Raw genomic sequence first — 20,925 nt, forward strand, 5'->3', positions numbered from 1 at the left:
GGGAAGGAATAGGGCGTGCGCGCGCAGGCCCCGGGCTGCGCATGCGCACTGGGTGGGGGGATTCGGGAGGACGGCCTGCGTGCGCTCAGGCCCTGGGCCGCGCAGGCGCGCAGTGGTGCGGCTGGTGCGTGGGCGCGAACCCCGGACGGCAGACGCAGCGGAAGGAGCCGTCGGTGTTGACGCAGCGCGCATTGACGCAGAGCGGGGAGGCCGCCTCCCTCTCGTCGCACTCGTTGACGTCTGCGGAGCGGGCGGGAAGGCTACGTAAGGGCCGCTGGGGCCGGGGTAGTGCGGCCTGCCTGGCGGGCCCCTCACCACCCGGGGGCGCCGCCCGCCCGGAGCCCAGGCCGGTGGCCCCAGCCCCGCGACCGGCCAAGGGTCCGGTTTTGTTCCCCGCCACCCTCTGCATATGGCGGTCCGGGGCTGGGACTCAAGCTCCACAAGAGCGTCTCGTCGGCTTGCCTGCCTGCCCGGGCTGGCTTCGAACCACGATCCTCAGATCACGGCCTCTTAAGTAGCTAGGATTCTAGCATGAGCCGCCTGCGCCCAGCTTCCCCCAGCTCTTTTGTTTATAGTTTTGGTAACCACTTGGCCTGACCCATCTAGACTTGGCAGGCATCGTTAATATTCCTGGTTTACAGATGGGGAAGACTGACGTTTTGTCATGTGACTGTCCAAGGCAGCACTAAGAAACCATCCTAAGAAACCAGGCTGGTGTCCAGGCCCTGAGGTCCAGCCCGGCCTTCCTCACATCCGGACATCCCCCTCCCCCCTTCCTCCAAGCCCCTACCTCCAGACTGGCCTCACCCCGTTTTCCCAGAGTCCCTGACCTCCTCCCACCCTCTGGCCCCAGCTTCCTTCCTCTCTGGCCGGGCCTCGCCCTTCCCTGCTCCTTACCCAGGCAAGCCATGCGCGTTATGTCCAGGCGGTAGCCATCAAAGCAGTCACAAGTGAAGCCCTCTGGGACCCGCACACAGCGGCCATGGGCACAGCCATCCAGAATCCCGCAGTCCTCGGCCTCCAGCCCCTCATATCGCTCAGACAGGGCGCCTGGGGGAACAAGCACCGGGCACTTCTGTTTTATGTCTTAATTTAGTCATTCCTTCATTTAGTTAGTGCTGGTCCTGGGGCTTGAATTCAAATACTTGGTGCTGCCCCCTTAGGTTTTGTGTTCAAGGCTGGCACTCTGCTGCTCGAGCCACAGCTCCACTTCCAACTTTTTGGTGGTTAATTGGAGTTAAGAGACTCATTCATGGTCTTTCCTTCCTGCAGGCTGGCTTTGAACCACAGACCTCAGATCTCAGCTTTCTGAGCAGCTAGGTTTATGGATGGGTGTGAGCCAAAAGCCTCCAACTTTCTGATTGTGTTCTCCCAAGGCAGCCCTGACCTGCTGTCCTCCTTCCTCTCTGCTCTCTGTCCGGCCTGGCTTGAACTAGTCCATCACTCACCGGCATAGCCTCCTGCTTCCGAAGACTCCTCAGGCTCTGGGAAGGAACCACGTGTGTCCCGGGACCGATAGGACCAGCCGGTGCCTCGCCCGGGTGGCTCAGGCGCCTCAGAATCGCCATAAGGGCCACCATCATCCTCAAAGTCGGGCATGTCAAAGGGGGGAGCTCCATAGGGGGCCTCGCGACGTGCAAAGGGCCCGGGCGGGGGTGGGTAGGGGTCGTAGGGCAGCACAGGGGGCGGGTACAACTCCGGCCCATAGGGGAGGCCCTGGTAGGGTGGGCCTATGTCTGGTCCATACTCATAGGGGAGTCCAAAGCCACCTGGCCGTGGGGGGCCGTATGCAGGGGGTCGAAGCACATTGCACAGGGCCTCAAAGTCATCTGTGAAGAGCAAGCCATCACACAGTTGGCATTTGGGTGCCGCTACTTGCAGGGTAACCCCCACCCCCACCCGGTGCACCCCAGCCCTGCTGGGAAGAGAGACCAGAGAGGATGGGGGAAGGGCTTGGGAGAAGCCTGCAATGGGAGGGGCCTGAGGGGCTGGAGGGTGGGGGCAGAGGTCTCTGAGGCTACAATTGAGGGTCAGAGAACAGATCCTTGGGGTTCAGAGGTCCTTTGGACCACAGCTAAGAACCAAGGAGTATGAACAAAATGTGAATGTTTTATGGGCCCTGGCCAGGGTATCTCAGGGCGTTCTCCAGGTCCTGGAGAATCAGGGTGCTGAGCTCCTGGGAAGGGGACATCCGAGGACTCAGGACTGGGGTTTTGGGGGACTGGGTCTTGGAGGATTAGGGTGACCAGGATGTGGGGTCTGGACCACTGGCATTTGAGGCCTAAGAGCTCAGGAGCTGAGAGGGCAGGAGAGGGGACTCGGGGAGTTTATGGTGCTGGCGTAGGGGATCCACTGAAACAGCCCTGGGATTTCTCTCCTTGCAACAGGAAGTCTTTGGAATGTGACTTAAGGCTGGGGGTGTGGCTCAGTGGCAGAGCACTTGCCTAGTAAGGACAATGACCTGAGTTCAAAACCCAGTACTGCCAAAAAATAAAATTAAAATGTTATTTGGGGACCAAGATATGGAACCAGACTATGACATGGGTTAAGGTGCCAAGGTTGGGGGAAGCTGGGGTTGCAGTACTGGGCAGTCTGAAGACCTGGAGGGGCCGTACCTGAGTCCTGGGCAGGGCAGAGGGCACAGTCCATGCCCCAGGCCTCCCCATACAGACAGCAGCACTCCGTGTAGGTGGCCTGCCGGTCCAGCCGCGGCCGACTGCACACGAGGTCAGGCCCCACTTCCTGCCAACACACTCCCAGGTTGTCATCTGTGGGCAGTGACAGCATGCATCAGGAGGGACTGGGATTTGTGTCCTCCCAAAGGCTGAGTCCCCTCCCTTGCAGGAGCCCTGAGTGCCAGGCTTAGGGGCATGCACCACCATGCCCGGATATGCTATGGGAAATGTTTGAATGAAGTCTCAGAGATGTGAAGATGTTAAGGAACAGCAAATGAGAAAAGGGCACACACCTGTAATCCCAGCACCGTGAGATCAAGAATTTCATCAGGAATCAGGAATTTGATGCTAGTCTCAACTAGATGTGTATGTGGGGTGGGGGGTGCCTCAAAACAACGGAGCCCACGAGAGGACATGTAATGTGCATGTGTACACAACTAGTGCGTGGAAGATTGCCTCTGAAATCTCTAAAACCACCAGGGGAGCAGGCGGCTCAATAAGGAGACCCTCAGATGGAGTGGGCGTGGCACCTGGGGGCGTGTCCACTGGGAAGGCGTGGCCGGGATGTGGGCTTAAGGCAGAGCAAAGGTGGGGGTGGTGGGTGGGGCGTGGTCGTCAGGGCGGGGCCGGGGCGGGGTTACCGAGGCTCTGGCTCTCATTGGACACGCAGCGGCGCCGGGAGCCGTCCAGCACCAGCGGGGGCTCGCAGGTGCAGTGGTAGGAGCCCACCGTGTTGACGCAGCGGCCGCCCTCACAAGCCGGCTCCTCATCCGCGCACTCGTCATTGTCTGCAGGAGGAAGCGATGGAGGAGGGGTTGCTAAGTGGCCGCCCTCCACTTCTTCCCAGTTCTCTCCCCTAGGCCCCTGACAGTGTGATGGATGGAGTCTAGACGCTAAGAAGGCCTTCCCGCTGTGACTGGACACAGCAGGGGGGGATTAGGGTTAGGGGGAGGCTGTAGGATGGAGACCCTCACCAACACACTCCAGCCGCTGTGCATGGTAGTAGTAACCATTGCTGCAGTAACACGAGTAGCCTGGGGCGGTGTTCACACACACACCACTCTTGCACACCTGGTCCCGGAAGAGCTGGCATTCGTCCACATCTGCAGGAAGGGTGGAGAGAAATGGAGCCCGGCCAGGGTAGGGGGGGAGGTGGGCTGAGTGAAGGGAGGGTGTGACCACTGGAATGAAGGGGGAGGATGGAGAGTCTCAGGAGACAGGGGCAAAAAATAAAATTAAAATTAAAAAAAAAAGTGAAGCCAGAGATCAGGAAATCCAGAGAGAGAGGAATAAAACAGGAAGAGACAGAGACAGGGTGAGACAGAGCCAAGGGCGGGTCAGGGCATGGAGGGCAGGTGGGGGCTGAAGTCTGGTCTCACCTCGCCAAATGCTCGGGTCTCCACTGGACGCCAGGTAGCCACGGCCGTGGGGACACAGGGACTGGTACTCAGCTACACAAAGAGACAAGGCTAAGCCCAGACCCCTGGCGTGGGCCCTGGGCTTACTTCTGCTTGGTGTGTGTGTGTGTGTGTGTGTGTGTGTGTGTGTGTGTGTGTGCTGACTGGGGCTTGAACTCAGGACCTTGCTTGGCTTTTTCCCATCTACCTCTTGAGCCACACTTTAACTTCTGGCTCTTTTTGTTTTGTTTTTTTGCTGGTTCATTAAAGGTAAGAGTCTCACAGACTTTTCTGCCTGGGCTGGCTTTGAGCTTTGATCCTCAGATCTCACTCAGCCTCCTGAGTAGCTAGGATTATAATGGTGAGCAGCAGAGCCTCGCTTTTCTGCTTGCTTTTGTCCGAGTCCTCAGGCTCATGCCTGCCAGTGCCAACCTCTCAACTCCATGTCCACCCACCCCCCTGGTGCTGGTAGCTCAGCCTCGCATCCACCTGTGACCTCTTCCCCAATTCCCATGATCCTCTAGTTCCACCCAAACCCTCCCCTTGGGCCCACCTGTCTCAGTGCCCGGGCATTGCTGAATGCGGCATCCGCCGCCCCAGCCCTCGCCCACGGTACAGCAGCACTCCTGCCACGTCACATTCCGTGCCAGGATGTTGTCACAGGCATCCGGGGCTGCCGTGTCAAAGTAGCACTCCCGTCGTTCGCTGCCCACAGGACCCTGTCTAGGTGGGCCGGGCCGGCGGGGTGCAGAGGGTGGGGGCGGCCTGGCTGGTAGACTGGGACTGGCAGGTGCCTGGGGCTGTGAGCCTGGAAATGTGCCTAGAAGGGAAAAATGGGGAGGGGAAGGAGTAAGGTCATTGTGGGTTGAACAACCCTCCAAGTCATAGATGGGGAAACTGTGGCATCAGCCATAATTGGTACAAGTATACCTCACACTTCTTTATCTATCATGATCTTTCTGCCATTTGCCTCCTGTAATTTATACAGTGTGTGTGTATGTGTGTGTGTGTGTGTGTGTGTGTGTGTGTGTGTGTGTGTACTAGGGCTTGAAATCCAAACCTCACACTCTTAGTTATTTCCCTCAAGGTTGGTGATCTACCACTTAAGCCACACTTCCACTCCCGGCTGTTTGCTGGTTAACTGGGGATACGAGTCACTTAGATTTGTCTGAGTTGGCTAGAGAACTCGATTCTCAGACCTCTGCCTCCTGACTAGCTAAGATGATTGCTCTACATCCCTTTTGTGGTTGAGACAAGGCCTCACTACGGAGCCCAGTATGGCCTGGCACTTTCCATCTTCCTGCCTCAGTTTCTCTAGTGTTGGGATTACAAGTGTGACCCACCGTGCCAAGCTTTCTGTTGGATTTTGAGGCCTTAAGGACAGAGATTGGGGACATTACTGAGTCCCCAGTGGCCACAATAAAGTCTGAACACATTAAATACCCTGTGAACACCTCTTGCAGGAATTTGGCAGAATCTGGGCCAGGATGTAGCTCTCCTGAGAGAGTTCTAATGCCCTTGGCAACCCACACAATCTGAATTTTTTTTGTTGTTGTTGCTGTTGAAAACAACAGCACTTCACTGGTGGCAGCTGTCCATATCAGGGCTGGTCAGGCCACATCGCTTTCCTCCAGGGCCAGCCGCCACCAGCTAACCAAATAAACAAACGGTTCTCACCAGCAGAAGTCCGGGGAGGGACACAGCGCCCAGTCATGGGGTCAAACTCCTCAGGGCTGCTAGGGCAGACACACAGGAAAGAGCCTTCGACATTTTCACACAAGGCAGCTCCACACACACCCTGCAGTGTTTCACACTCGTTCACATCTGTAAGCAGGAGATAGGAACACACATCTATAATTCCCCAAAGTCTGAACATCTGAGCTTTCTCCTGTAATGAAAAAATTTTTTCTCCTGATACTTGAGATTGAACACGCAGGACCGCATACTTGAGACTGATTGAACACTCAGCACCCCATACTTGCTAGGCAGGTGCTTCACACTTGGGCCAGGCCTCCAGTACGCTTAACCAGCAAATGGAAGTGTGGGTCAAGTGGTAGAGCACTAACCTTGAGCAAAAAGAAAGCTCAGGTGGGGGCTGGGAATATGGCCTAGTGGTAAAGTGCTTGTCTCATATACATGAAGCCCTGGGTTCGATTCCTCAGCACCACCAGAAGTGATGCCATGGCTCAAGTGGTAGAGTGCTAGCCTTGAGCAAAAAGAAGCCAGGGTCAGTGCTCAGGCCCTGAGTTCAAGTCCCAGGACTGGCAAAAAACAAAACAAACAAACAAAAAGAGCTCAGGGACAGCACTCAGATCTGAGTTCAAACCCCAGGACCAATACACACATACACACTCACAATAGCCAGTAAAAAATAGTAGCACAATAGTAGTATCTGCCTAGCAAACACCAAAGGCCTAGAGTTCAAATCCCAGTATCACTAAAAAGAACCATGCACTTTGTAGTATATAAATTGGACCTCGAATGAAAATATCTGCACCACATACTGAATTTTTGTTAATGATATGCATAAATACTAAAGAATTCAAGGGGTTCATGTACCAAGGCCTGCAGTCTAATTATAGACCTGTCAAAAACTTATATGGATTCATGAGCAGACATGAAAGAAAGCAGGCATAATAAAGAATATAGAAACAGCCAGGTGGCTCACACCTGTCATCCTAGCTACTCAGGAGGCTGAGATCTGAGGATCACAGTTCAAAGCCAACCTGGACAGGAAAGTCTGTGAGACTCTTACCTCCAACCAAGCATTAAAAAGCCAGAAGTGGAGGTGTGACTCAAGTGGTAGAGCGCCAGCCTTGAGTGCAAAAGCTCAGTGACAGTGTCCAGGCCCTGAGTTCAAGCTTTAGGACCAGCACACAGCACACACACACACACTGACAAACCAGCTGTTCCCTGCCCTGTGGCCCCAGCCACCCCCAGGAGCCCCATACCCACGCAGTGACGCCCGTCCCTCGCCCCCTCGTATCCCTGGTCACAGAGGCACTGGAAGGAGCCAGGTAGGTTCTGGCACATGGCATGAGCACCGCAGAAGGACCGGTTCCGGCATTCATCCACATCTGCAACCACCAGAGAAGTCAGGATGCTGCTGGGGCTTCCACCCCCACCCCCATCTTACTCCCTGCATGACAAATACCCACCCTGGCAGCCGCCGCCTGGCGTAGGCTGATAGCCAGGGTCACAGGCTGGGACACAGCGGTAGGAGCCAGGGGTGTTCTCACAACGCTGAGCTCCACAAATCGCAGAGCCATATTCCTGGCATTCGTCCACATCTTCAAGAGAAAGAGGAAAAGAAGAGGGATTGAGCTCAGGGCCTGGATTTATGGGCTCCTAATGCCACTTCCACTTCCCACAACTGAGAAGTATTCTAGTAATCTGGACTTTCAGAGATGAACAAGTGCCCAGAACACTGTGATTTCTCAAAAGGGCTCAATCATGATCTACCTCAGGGTCTTTGCATTTGCTATTCTGACAGGTATACCCTCCCTTCAGCAATCTGCATTGCTCCCTCTTTCATTTCATGGAAGCTCTCCTATTGCCCCTTTTCCACCCAGGGAGAAAGCTAAAGAACAATACCCAGACAAACTATATGTTGTAATCCTACTGTACAACTCATGGGGGAGAGGGAAATGGGGAGGAGGGTAAGAGAGAGAAAAATGAGGGAGGAGGCAACAAGTTTGATAAGAAATGTGCTCACTGACTTACATATGAAACTGTACATAACTTTGACAATAAATAAATTTTAAAAAAGAAAAAAAAAAGAACAATACCCAGGTCCTGAGTTCAAGCCCAGTACCATCATTAGAAAAAGAAAAAGAAAAAGACAAGGCTGGAATGAGGCTTAGTGGTAGAGTGCTTGCCTAGCATGCATGAAGCCCTGGGTTTGATTCCTCAGCACCACATAAACAGCAAAAGCTGGAAGTGGGGCTGTGGCTCAAGTGGTAGAGTGCTAGCCTTGAGCACAGAGAGGCCTTGAGTTCAAGCCCCAGACCTGGCCAAAAAAAGAAAGACAGAAAGACAGACAGGCAGACAGAGAGAAAGAAAGAAGAGAAAGGGAGAGAATACAGAACACAGAACAATGCCAGACCTTATAGTATGGACCCCATAATATTCATTATGAACCCTGAACTTATTTACATATTGCTTATCTCCCCTGCCCCAAACGTTAGTTCCATAACAGAGATTTTCACCTGACTTTTTTTCTGTTTGTGGTCCCAGTATCTCGCACATATTAGGAGCTTAATAAATTCTTTTGGAATTAGTGCATGAGATCTAGTAACACTAATTCAAGGCAGTCCACGTGCATTTCGTTTGCTAAATTCCAGAAAATGTTAACCCACATACCATCCTATCCATCCTCTCGCCCAGTCTCCTGCCTTCCCTTGGTTATTTCTCTGCTAGGTGATTCTTGGCTTGTCCAAGTACCTGGTAATGTCCTCCCCAACCCTGTGCCTCCATAACAGAATGCAAGAATACAGAGGGGAGGGGAAGGGTGGAGTTCAAGGGACGGTGCCTTTCTCTGGGACCACGTGACAGGGTGTCCCTTTTGGTCACCAAAGAAGCAGACCGGAGCGGTGGGTTTCTCTCACCATCACAGGTGCCCTCCGGGCCAGTGTGGTAGCCAGGATCGCAGTCCCGCACGCAGCGGTAAGAGCCGGGCGAGTTCTCACAGCGCTGGGACCCGCAGAGGGCTGGGCCCTGTTCGCGACACTCGTCGATATCTGACGAGGGAGGCATGGAGGTCAGATGGGGGAGGCAGGGGAGGGTCGGGAGCAGAGTGTTGGAAGGGACAGACAGAAGGTTAGTTAGAGCGTCGTCTGGCCAGCCCACGGACATAAGCCACGCCCCTTGGTATGGCTCCACCCACATATCTGTGATCCCACCCACTGAGCTGTAGGCCCACTCGCAAGCCCCTCCCACAGAGACGCAGGCGGGGGGGTGGGGGTACTGGGTGGGCCGGCATGGGCAGGAGCGATCCGATCAGGGGCCCCCTCACCCAGGCAGGAGGCCTGGTCGGGGCCTGTGCGGTGTCCCGGAGGGCAGATGCATTCGAAGGAGCCATCGGTGTTGGTGCAAACGCCGCTCTGGCACAGGTCCTCCTCGCTGCACTCGTCCACATCTGCAGGGCAGCGTCCCAACCCCAGCTCACCTCCTTCCTCCGCTGACATCCTGAGCCTCAGCCCTCCACAGCTCGGGCGTGGGGGGTGGGTCCCAGCCCGGCCTTGCCTGCGTCGTCCCCGCCCCCTCCCGCCCGCAAGCCACGCCCCCCTGTTTTGGGGCGACCCAGACTCTTCCCACTGCCCCAGTCCGGATCCTCCCTCTTCTTCACCCGGACACACCCGGACGTCTCACCTCCTGTGTTGCAAGAAGACACCCCTCACACCCCCAAAGTATTACACAGAGTCCCTGTTCCGCCCTCTTCCACCTTTCCGGGGTACCCACCAAGGCAAGACGCTCCGCGGGGTCCGGGCCGGTAACCAGGGGCACAGGTGCAGGCGAAGGAGCCGTCGGTGTTGAGGCACTCGCCGTGGGGGAAGCAGAAGTCACCCTCCAGACACTCGTTTATGTCTAGGGAACGCCAGAGAGAGGCTCGCCCACTTGACCTAAGCCCCGCCCTCAACAAAGACCCACACACATGCAATTACGTAGCCACGCCCACCGCACCATGTGGCTCCGCCCATAGAGCTGTAGCCCTGCCCACTAGTTCCACCTAAATGCCAGTCCTTCTCACTGCCTCTCTGCCCAGTTTCCACTTCTCCAATGGGCTTTGCTCATTCCAGAGTCCTGGCCCTAACTCAAGCCTGGGGTCACCCCCCCTGCTCACCAGCACAGGGTCCAGGTCGACCTGAGGGTGCCCGGTAACCCGGTGCACAACTGCAGCGGAAGGAGCCTTCGGTGTTAGTACAATGGCCGTGGAGACCGCAGGGGGCTCCTGAACTGCACTCATCCACATCTATGGGGTCAAATGTCACAGTCAAGTTTCAGGGAGTCAGGAGTCACCTTTACATTCATGGACCAGCTGGGCACCAGTGGGTTCGGGCCTATAATCCTAACTACTCAGGAGGCTGTGATCTGAGGATCATGGTCCAAACCCAGCCCAGCAGTCTGTGAAGACTCTTATCTTTAAGTAACCAGCAAAAAGCGAGTGTGTGTGGTTCAAGTGGTAGAGTGCCAGCCTTGAGCAGAAAAAGCTAAGGGACAAAACCAAAGCCCCGAGTATACATCTCAATATAGGCACAAAGATAGAGGTAGATAGGCAGGTAGGTAGGTAGATGGATAAATTCAAAATAGATTCAAGATAGATAGATGATAGACTTAAGAGAATAGATGATAGAGGATAGATAGATGATAGATTCAATAGATGCAAGATATATATATATACTCAAGATAAATAGACTCAAGATTGATTCAAGATAGATAGATAATAAGATATCACAAGAAATGTATGCTGCCTTATTATGTAACTGAACCCCCTTTGCACAACACCTTGTCAATAAAATTTTTTTAAAAAGATAGATAGTTGGATGGATGGATGGATAGACAGATTCAAGGACAGGTTCAGGGATTGTGGCTTAGTCAGGTAAAGAGTCTCAGGAGTTGTTGTCCAGGTAAAAGGACTAAGGTCCAGGTGAGGAGGTTAGGGGTCAGGTCAAGCTTGTGGTCAGTCTGGGGGGTCATGATCTCAGGTCAGGGGTCATGGTCTTACCAGTGCATCTGCCACGATGCAGATGATGGCCAGCAGGGCAGGCCCTGCACTGGAAGGAGCCAGGTGAGTTCACACACTCCTGCCCAGGGCAGGCCAGGTGGTTCTCGCACTCATCCACATCTGAGGAGCAGGGAAGAGGGTGCCTTGAAGGAGCAACCTGACAACCCCTCCCCCATCCACACTCCTCCCTCCCTCCCCGGCCTCACCCTCGCACTCCGAGCCAGCAGAGTTAGGTTGGAAGCCTGTGGGGCAGATGCACTGGAAACTGCCTTCTGTGTTCTCACACCGCCCATAGGCACAGGGTGAAGGGCTACGGGCACATTCGTCCACATCTGGGGCAGAGAGGAACCAAGCAAGCTGTGAAAGGGATCTAGACACCCACCCATTGTCAGCTCCATCTACCTTTCCAGCCTTGTCAGCCTCCCAGGAAGATGAAACCGTGTGTGTGTGTGTGTGTGTGTGTGTGTGTGTGTGTGCTAGAACTTGAACTCAGGGCCTTTTTCACTCAATGCTAGCATTTTACCACTTGAACTACACCTCCAGTTTTGGCTTTTTGCTGGTTAATTGGAAATAAAAGTCTCAGGGACTTTCCTGTCTGGGCTGGGCTGGCTTCCTATTTCAGCCTCTTGAGTAGCTAGCTTGAGTCTCCCATGCCTGAAGATGAACCATTCTTTGCCCATGTAATAGCCTCTGGGCCTACCCTATCTCCTCCTTCCTTTGCCTCTTTGTTAGTGAGACCCTCCCCATCTTCTCAGTACCCCATCCCTCTGACCCTGGCCTTGGTCTTTGTGCTCCTCAATTAGGTCCCTCTGCACACCCCCCGCCTCCAATATGGCTCTCACTGCAACCAAGGATGCTGCAGGACCCAGCACCCTCACCTTGGCAGGGAGCCCCTGGTCCCCGGGAGCGGAAGCCAGCAGGGCAGGCACAGTGGAAGGAGCCAGCTGTGTTGTCACAGCGGCCGGGCCCGCAGGGTGGTGGCTCCTGTGCACACTCATCCACATCCTCTTCACATGTCGAGCCCCGGAAGCCAACCGGGCAAACACAGCGGAAAGAGCCGGGCAGGTTCTCACAGACCCCTCGGCCACAGAGGCCCGGGCTCTGGGTGCATTCATCCACATCTGTGGGGTGGAGAGATGGGGGCAAGTGGAGCAGGGGATCACTTGCTCCTCTGTTCCCTGAGGCTCCACTTGGCTTTCCTGACCATCAGCTTGGCTTCCACCCTCCATCATACCCGCTCCCTGGCCGTCCCTGGCATTCTAATTCTCCACCCTGGCATTCAGCCTCTCTGTATCCCATTACTTGGCCTCTTCTGTCTCTGGTCACTCTTCAGGGACCTTAGGTCTGGTTCCCTGGCCTGCAGTTCTCATCAAGCCAGCCTCACTTTTCCCCATTATCCACTCTCCAACCCTCATCCCGGCAAGAGGCTCCCCTTCCTCTTTTACCCCCTTCCCTCGGCCCCTCTCACCCTGGCAGCTGGCTCCATGAGGCGCAGCCTGGTACCCGGCGGGACACACACACAGGAAGCTGCCGGGTGTGTTCTCGCAGCGGCCCCGGTTGCACGGCGGCGGCACGCGGTGGCACTCGTCCACGTCTGTGGGCACAACAGGGTGGCTGGGAAGTGGGGCAAACAGTCCCAGCGCAGGCAGAGGGGGCGCGGCCAGGGTGGGCGCGGACAAGGTGCGTGAGGTCGGGGTGGGGCGTGTCTGTGGGCGGGGTGAACCCAATGGGTGGAGCCAGGCTGGGGGCGGAGCCTTGGGTGGGGCTCGACGAGGGGGAAGGCCTAAAGACAGGGATTGAGCCAGGAGGCCAGAGGAGGGTGGCTGTCCCGGCTAGGATCGAGAGGAAGACCGTGAGAGGGGGCAACTTGGGGAGGAGGGGCAGAAGGGAGGCTTTGAGCAAAAGAAAGGGAAAGCAGGAACAAGGATAGAGAATGAAGGGGCAGTTTGAGATGGGGATCTGTGACGATCAGGGGCATCGTGATCGGTTTGCAGGACGGAGGCGGGGCCTGGAGACGGAGCTAGTCAGAGCTGGGGAAGGGGAGGGGACAACCGAAGAGCGGAACCAGGGCCTGGTTTGGAAGAAAGCTAGGCAACAGTAGAGGCCAACCGCCAGAAGAAGAAGGGCCAGATTGGGGAGAGGGAGCAGAGCAGAGGTAGAGCCCAAAAGAGGCGGGGAGCTGATCTAAGGGAGGAGCTGGGGCTGGCCAAGAGTGAGACTGAGCAGTACTAGGGCAGGGCCAGAGTGGGGAAGGGAAGGAGGGCTGGGGCCAAAGCCGGGCAATGGTAGGGCCTGGAGCCTGGCTGATAAATTTCTCACCCAGGCACTCGGTAGCCCGCGGGCTGGCTCGGAAACCCGGGCCGCACACACAGCGGAAGCTGCCCGGTGTGTTCTCGCAGCGACCCGGAGCACAAGGAGGGGGTACCCGACGACATTCGTCCAAGTCTGAGTGCAAGGGGAGGGTCACCAAGTGATGGGCAGAGCCCCACCGCATCCCCAGCACCCTCCCCCCAGCACCCCCGCCCCCGCCCATCTCCTCCGGCCAGCTAGCTCACCTACACAGCGGGTACCCTGGGGGCTCAACCGGAAACCCGAGTCGCAGGCGCAAGTGTGGCCACCAGGCCGAGATATGCATCGGCCTGGGCCACACACCTGAGGGTTGCGCTGACACACGCCAGAAGAAGGGCCTGAGGAAAGAAAGGGAGGGGGTCTAGTCAGCGAAGCTCCCCCCATTCTGATCTCAATTGCCTCCAGTTCTCCACCTAAAACACCTTTATGGAACTTTCTTCCCCAAGTCCAATCGTAGAGGAGAATCTTATTCTTCTTTATCTTGAAATACTTGCATTTGATCTGCCAGAATCTGCCCACCACGGCTCTCTGGTGAATACTTTGGAGGCATCTCATTGAAAGCTCATGACCATCCTCATTTTACAGCCAGAGAAATTCAGTCTCAAAGGACTTAAAGGTCCCCTTCAACTAACGGAGAATTGAGCCCAGTCCCAGTGCCAGCACCCAATCTAACTACCATGCAAGCCTCCACACATTCTTATCTCTTCCTACCTGCTCCTTGTCTGTATTTGATCTTCCCTGGCATCTTCCTCCCTCCATAATCTACCCTGCCACCAACACCCTCCATTCTCTACCTCACCTGGTTCAGGAATCTCAGGGCCAGTCCAGGCAGGGATGCTGGGCAGAGGAAACTCAGGGCCAGGTCGGGACTCAGGCCGGGACTCAGGCCGGGACTCGGGCCGGGACTCAGGCCGGGACTCAGGCCGAGGCTGAGGCTGAGGCCGAGGTTCTGGGCGATGAGTGGGCAGAAAGCCTGGTAAAGAAAAGGTATTAGGGAGTGGGCTGAATTTGAAAATAATTTGTCCCCCCCCCCCCTTCCCAGAGGCAGCTCACCTGTAGGTGGCCGAATAGTGGCTGGAGGGACACGTGGCTGACTGAGAGAAACTCGAGGTGGTTCCTGAGCCAGGGGTCTGGTGTTGTATCTGAGGTCAGAGGCTGAGTAGTGGTAGCCAGGGCCAGCAGGGCAGATCTCGCGAAAACCCTCTGGGAACAAGACAGGAGAGGAAGAGGAAGGAAGTGGAGAAGAAGAGTGGACAGACAGGCCTTGGCTGGGGGACAGGGCTTCACTTGAGAGTCTGCCAGGAGTTTTGCTTGGGTGCTGGGATGGGGTGGTGTCCTGAAAGTCTTTGAAACTAAAGAGAAAGCTAAAAAAGTTTTTACCCGTTTGGGATGATGGCAGGAACTGGGGCTAAGCATAGAATCTGCTTTGAGAGCTAAAGGGGTGAGTTGGGGGACCAGAGCCCCCAGTTCTGTGGTAGGGCTACTTAGGGAGGGCTCTACCTGGGGCCAGGATGCCTAAACTGAAGGCGGTGTCTCCAGAATTGGGGCTCTAACTAAAGCTCCAGGACCAAGTTGCCTCTCTCAGGAGCTTGGGAAGAAGAATGCTCTGGAGACAGACTACCTGGAAGATGGAGTGTTCCAGGGGTGGGTGTGGCTAAGGATGAAGGTGAAGCCTCCAGCCAATCAAGCAGTCTCAAAGTATTAGGGGCGTGGACAAAGCGAGGGCCATTGGGAGTGAGAGTGGTCTAAGCCTTGGACTGGGCCAGTGTGGATCCTGGCAACAGACGAATGGCAAGTATGGAGGCACTTACCGGAGCCGAAAGGTGGGCAAAGCTGGCAGCCACGACCCCAGGCTTTGCCCACACGGCTACAGCAACAGATCTGTTTGGTGATGTTGCGCAGAATGGGCAGGGAGCAGCCGCCATCTCTCAGTACGCGGAAGCAGGGCCCCTTGGCCTCTGAAATCACGTGCTGGGCTGGGGGACGGGGAGAGCATTCGCTTAGGGCGGGGTGGAGAGTGGGGTAGGATGGGGAGATTGGGGAGGTTTGGGAATCACCCCAGGGAAAGTTTGGTGGGGTCGAGGGCGGAATTTGGGGAAAAGTCTTAAAACAGTTAAAGACCCAGGAGTGGTTTGGGATGTGGTCTGAGGTCAGAGCCGACTTGGGACCCAGCCCCTCTCCGGGCAGCTCACAGATGCAGCTGCTGCGGGATGAATCCAGCAGGAAGCCGTCGGGACACACGCACGTGTACCCGCCGCGTGTGTTGGCACATTCCCCGTGCAGGCAGCGCCCTCCTGTTGCACACTCGTCCACATCTGCGTGAGTAGTGCAAACAGTCAACGTAGAATGGGCTACTTGATTTCTACCACCAGCTCCCACCCGAGAACCAAGCTCCACCTCACCTACACAGGATCCATTAACCCTCTCAAAGCCAGTGGGGCAAGGTCCATCCGAGCCACCCACTCTGTTCCCTACGAAGAGGAGAGACGGGTGGGCAGGGAGGAAATTAATGAGTGCAGAACAAAGAAGGGGTGGTAAGGCCTAAGAGGTGTGGGGTCTGTGAACCCTCACTTGGGCGGCCCTTGAAGTTCATGAATGGTAACGAGGTACAAAAGCGAGTTGGGAACCCAGTGCCCAAAGTCAGAAAATGGCTTATGTAGAACCCAAGGCTAGTGGCTCACACCTCTCGGTCATCTGGGCTACTCAGGAAGCTGAGATCTTAAGATCACAGTTCAAAGCCAACTTTGGGCAGGAAAGTCTGTGAGACTTTTTTTTCTTCTAATGTTTGTATCTTTTTGTTGTTATTGTTTATGTGGTGCTGAGGAATCAAACGCAGGGCCTCAAGCATGCTATGCCTGCACTCTACCACTGAGCCATATTCCCAGCCGGTCTGTGAGACTCTTAAACCCAATCAACCACCAAAAAGCCAGAAGTGGACATAAAGCCCAAAGCGGTAGGGTGCTGGCACTGATTGGAAAAGCTAAGGGATTGCACTCAGGACCTGAGTTCAAGCCCTAATACAGTCACAAAAAGAAAACTGAAGCCAGGGGCTGGTGGCTCCCACCTGTAATCTTAGCTACTCAGGAGGCTGAGATCTGAGAATCACAGTTCAAAGCCAGCCCAAGCAGAAAAGTTCCTGTGAGATTTTTATCTCCAATTTTCTCCAATTAACCACTCAAAAAACAGAAGTGGCACTGTGGTTCAAATGGTAGAGCACCCAGGCCCTGAGTTCAAGCCCCACAATTGACCCAAAAGAAAAAGAAAATTGTAGATATAGACTAAAAATGGTAAAAATTTTTGCCTAGCAAGAATTGTGAAGGAGGTTTACCCTTGGGCCCAGTAAGAAAAGTTACTGGGCCTCCCAGCACCTGGGAAGGGGGGAGGGAGGAAGGAGGACGACCCTGAGGCTTACCCAGGTGCTCTGAGCATGGCTGACAGTCGTGAACACCCCAGGCCACGCCGTCCCCTCGGCAGCAGACGTCCTGAGTTCGGAGCCCGGGCAGCGGTGATGCACACTGTTGGGGAAGCGCGGGATGAGCTGGATGAGCGCGTCCCCACCCGGTGGCCCTCTCCGGGCCCCTCGCCACGGGCATATTCTCACTTCGCCTCGGCGCAGTTCCCGAAAGCAGTAACCGAAGCCCGAGGCGTCGGAGTAACCATCCTCGCGGGGGGCGCTCTGGGCCAACACCGTGTAGGGCGCAGCTGCCTCTGCCCGGGCCGCCGCCTCCGCCCTGGCCACGGCCTCGGGATCCGCCTCTTCCCAAGGGCCTGACACTCGCTCGACCTGGTGGACGACCACCGACGCCTCCTGCGGGTGCTCCACGTGCACGCTCACCATGGACGCCACGCCTGGCAGAGAGGGCCGGGCTGGCAAAGGGATGTCCACAAAGGGGGTCTTATGGGGTGGGGGGGTGAGGAGTACTAGAACTGGGGGGAAAGGTACTGGAGGATGGCACCAAGTTGGGGGTCAGATAGCAGAGACCGGGCCCTGAGCTCCTCACCGTGCTCGTCGTCGCGGTGGTTGGCCAGGGGCATGGTGTACACGGAGCGGGTGATGCCTGGCATGGCAGGGGCGGGGGGCCGGGCTCCTGAGGCATGCAACTGGCAGAACTTGCCAGCGAAGTCCGGAGGACAGAGACAACGGTCAGGCTTCACGCACACCCCGCCGTTGTGACAGATCAAAGGACACAGGACTGTGGATGGAGAAGAATCGAGGACGGGCGTGGCACGGCAGGTTCCCCTCAGGCCCACGCACCCCATGCTAAGTCAGTCTCCAGCGTTGCAAGTAGGCCGTCAAGGTATCTAGAGCGAGGCAATCGCCTGCCTTTGCAGCCTGGCAATCAGCCCTAAAGCCCGTTGTGGCTCAGCCCGTTATGATACAGCATCACCTACTTAGGAGGGCTTACCACGCCTTCCGGCTTGCCTTTGGGCTACCTGCTTTCTCCCGAATTACAGCAAAACCCGCCTTCTGCGAGAACAGGCATTCCAGCCCCGCCCACATTGCTCGGCCCCGCCCCGGATCGTGAGCCCGCCCACCTGCTCGGCCCCGCCCATTGATCGTGAGCCCTCGCCCACCCGCCCGGCCAGGCCATAGATCGTGGGCCTTGCCCACCGTCTTAGCCCCGCCCACTGGCCCGTGCTCCTTCCTCAAAGCCTTTCACAGCGAGTCTCCCGGCCTCATCCTGTCGTCTAACCTGTTACCTTCAGTCCAGTCTACCCCTCGTCCTCACTCGGGTTTGCCCGCCTTTTATGCCCTGCCCACCCTCACAGTCGCCATCTAGTCCCCCCTTCCAGTGCCACACGGGCGGGACACGGCGGGAACGCGCCTCCTCTCCCCTTTGCGCGCCCTCGCCAGGCCCCTGGCCACCTCTGGGAGGGGCATTGCCAGCTGTGCGGCGAGGTAAACAAAAGAGAAGGGGTGCCGCGGGGGCAGGGCGGTGTCCCCGCATTCCCGACCCTTGGGGAGCCCCGGGACCACAGAGCCAAAGGGATTGGATGTGTCTATTGAGGGCACCCCTCCCTTTTTCCCTCCCCAGAAAACAGCTGGAGACAGCTGTGCCGAGGGGAAAAAGAGTGGGCCAACAGCCAGGGCGGCCCAGAGAGAACGGGATTTTGAGCCGCCAATTGTAGAGAAGAAAAGCACAGGACCAGCCACCTCAATTTAGAAGGGTCAGGGGACAGGAGTCCTGGGAGGGAACTGGCTAGATTCCCTGTATTCTGGGGTCCAAAGACAGCTCACAGTTTTCTAGAACGGAGAGGGCGAGCTCACAAGAAACTGAGGATCTCTTTCAAGTCCTTTAGGGGAGAGTTACCTAGAAACCAGGACAATCAGAGCAAGTTTGGATGGGTAAGTGGAAGTTTCCAGCACCTAAGAACCTTCACTGGCCTGGGACCCTATGATACTGTGGAAACTCCTTCTCTAAATCAAGAGATTAGGTGCCACCCCTCCCCCCAATCTTTTGATTTGGCAAATGGCTGTCTGGGGAGGGGGGACATGAGTCTAGAGTCTTGGGAAAATCCACCGATCAGGACAGTCAGATGGACTAGGAGAGGCAGGAATTAGGGATCTCTAATGGAATTGGGGTATTCCCTTGAAAATCTAAGGAAATGTGACTCCTCTGTGGGCTCCTCAACTGGGGAGGGGAGTTATCATTGCATAGAGCTTGAAGTCTCAAATTTCTCCTGGAAATGGAAAAAGTGGTCCAGGGACAATACTAGCATTCTCCGGAGAGGGCCACGGTTTGGGGGGATTACTTTAAAAGACTGGGAGGGAACTTGGCCGGAGGAGTTCTTCTCCAAGACTCTTAGCAGGGGTGTGGAGGGAGCTCTGGATCTAGAGGCAGAAACTCTGGGGTCTCCTGGTGAGGAGAAGCAGATCTGGATTCTAAATATTGTAGTGGTGGTGAGGGGACCTTGAGTGGCAAGGCCTTTAAGAAGCTTCACTAATCGTGCCTCACTGAGAAGCCAGATTCCAAGATGGGAAGGGTCTCAGATAGAAATCCTGGGAAGCCAGCCAGCACCAGAGGCACTTCCTAGCTTCAGAAGGTGCTTCTCTGCCTTATCTTGGGCCTGGTTGCAGACTGCCAGCCTCAGTTCCCTGAAAGGTACCCAGGCTGGAGCGTTCTGTTAGATGAGATGAGGACATCGGGGTCCTGTTGAGGTCAGCCTTCCTTCCACATGCCCCTCCTTGTGCCTCCAGGGGCTTGGCACCCGCCTGGGCACGGCGCCTGGCACGGGCACGTAGGGGCTGGGCCGGGAGGGAGTGAAGGCAGGAAGGAGGGAGGAAGGGGAGGAGAGAGGGAGTGGCAGCGGGCGGGGGCTCAGGCGGGAGATGAGCTCACGCCGGGCCGGGTTAGGCTGGCTAGAGGCCAGGCTGGGCCAGTTCTCGGCGCCAGGGGCCCCCACTCCCCTCTCCAGCAGACCTGAGGGTTGAGAGGCAGGGAGAACTCGACCCTCCCTATAGTCTGCCCACCTCCACACTCTGAAACAACAGGTGGCCACAGTCTTTTCCACTTCACCTGAACCCCCACCCCTCCAAGGCTTCCCATGATTGGTGCATACTCTTTACCAGTCTCCTCCGCCCCCCAGGGGGCGCCCCTTCCCCAGGCCTCCTATCTGGATTTCTGAAGCACGTGGGACCCCCAGTAACTCTAATCCTGCAGGGACATCTTGCCCACCCCCACCTCTCTCTAGGACCCCCCTCCCTCTTGGCTCTCCTCATCCGAACCCCACTCCCCCAGGTCGAACTTTTCTTAATCCCTCCCGGCCAAAGCCACAGAAAGTGGGAGGCCCCCGCCCCCACACAGCCCTTAAAAAAAAAGTGTTCCCTTGGTTCCCCGGGGGACCCATTACACAGAGACTCCAAGTTAATTCCCTTTCCAAAGTTCTGACGCTCCCACTTTGGACTCAAAGGCACGAATGCCGGCCCCAGCCTCCTCACGTGGGACAACACTGGTCCCCGAGACCTCACACTGCAAAAGTCAGACCTGAAGACCCACACCCCAAACTAGGAGCGTGAACCCCTTTTTGCCTTCAGTACCCTAAGCATTTACTCTCCCCATCCCTCAGCGCTAATGCACATGAAATCTGGACCCCTCCCAGCAAGATTCTGTCTCTCTGCCCCCCGCCCATCTCCTGGGGTCTCCTCCCTAGAGGCACCCCCCTCCTCCGGCAGCATCTCAGCCCCTCTCCCCGCACTCACAGGCGCGGAAGCCGGGTCCCCCCGGGGCCGCCCCGCCGGGCGCGCCGCTGTCCACACTGGTGGCGTTGCGGGGCGCGCAGATCGGGGTGCAGTGGGAGCCGCTGGGCCCATGGATGCAGCGCAGGCCGCACACGGCCGGGGTGAAGCGCACGCGGAGCCGCTCTCGGGGCCGGCCCTGCCCGGGTTGGGGCCCGAGCAGCACCAGGAGTGACACCCAGAGCAGCCGCGCGCCGCCCGCCATGGCTGCAGCAGCTCCGCCGCCCCAGCCCGCCCGAGGGGCCCGGCCGCGCCCGCCCGCCCGCCTGCCCGCCCGCGGGGGAGGGCGGCCGCGCCCCCGCCCAGGCCCCCCCCTCCCCACCACTCCCTCCCCGGCGGCCGCGCAGGGGCGCGTGGGGCTGGGCGCTTAGCCAGAGGCGCGAAGGCTGGGCGCTAGACATGCAGGGGAAGGGGGGGTCTCCCCCTCCGCACCCCCACCTCGCGCTCCAACAAGTGGAAGGAGCTGCCAGGAGTTCATCCGGGAAGCGAACAGGTGGGGGTGGAAGGACTCCCCCTCCCCTATAGAGTTAAATCCATTTAAGA

General features: G+C 56.8%; 1 protein-coding gene across 1 annotated transcript; it reads right to left on the minus strand.

The window, feature by feature from the left end:
- Ltbp4 (latent transforming growth factor beta binding protein 4) lies at positions 1-20,613 on the minus strand. Its single transcript, XM_048368658.1, has 30 exons — positions 20,347-20,613; positions 17,147-17,338; positions 16,747-16,994; positions 16,558-16,660; positions 15,548-15,616; positions 15,338-15,460; positions 14,957-15,121; positions 14,199-14,348; positions 13,945-14,118; positions 13,352-13,483; positions 13,116-13,241; positions 12,265-12,390; positions 11,675-11,917; positions 11,003-11,128; positions 10,797-10,916; positions 9,915-10,043; positions 9,533-9,658; positions 9,087-9,209; positions 8,680-8,811; positions 7,231-7,362; positions 7,024-7,149; positions 5,750-5,896; positions 4,626-4,892; positions 4,055-4,126; positions 3,650-3,778; positions 3,317-3,463; positions 2,616-2,768; positions 1,449-1,829; positions 898-1,050; positions 1-240 (listed from the first exon to the last, which is right to left on the minus strand). The coding sequence occupies exons 1-30, from the start codon at positions 20,585-20,587 to the stop codon at positions 86-88; spliced, it is 4,710 nt and encodes a 1,569-aa protein (XP_048224615.1). The 5' UTR covers positions 20,588-20,613; the 3' UTR covers positions 1-85.
- Positions 20,614-20,925: the final 312 nt, after the last annotated feature.

This window comes from Perognathus longimembris, chromosome 20 (genome assembly GCF_023159225.1).
Source record: "Perognathus longimembris pacificus isolate PPM17 chromosome 20, ASM2315922v1, whole genome shotgun sequence".
Lineage (NCBI taxonomy): Eukaryota > Metazoa > Chordata > Mammalia > Rodentia > Heteromyidae > Perognathus > Perognathus longimembris.

Bases quoted from the DNA above. Each gene is read 5' to 3' on its own strand.
- Ltbp4 (XM_048368658.1), bottom strand. From the start codon at position 20,587: ATGGCGGGCGGCGCGCGGCTGCTCTGGGTGTCACTCCTGGTGCTGCTC. The intron at 15,617-16,557 runs GTAAGCCTCAGG...TCCTCTTCGTAG, and splicing joins GCCATGCTCAGAGCACCTGG to GGAACAGAGTGGGTGGCTCG. The intron at 4,893-5,749 runs GTGAGAACCGTT...TTTCCCTTCTAG, and splicing joins CCCTCCCCGGACTTCTGCTG to GCACATTTCCAGGCTCACAG.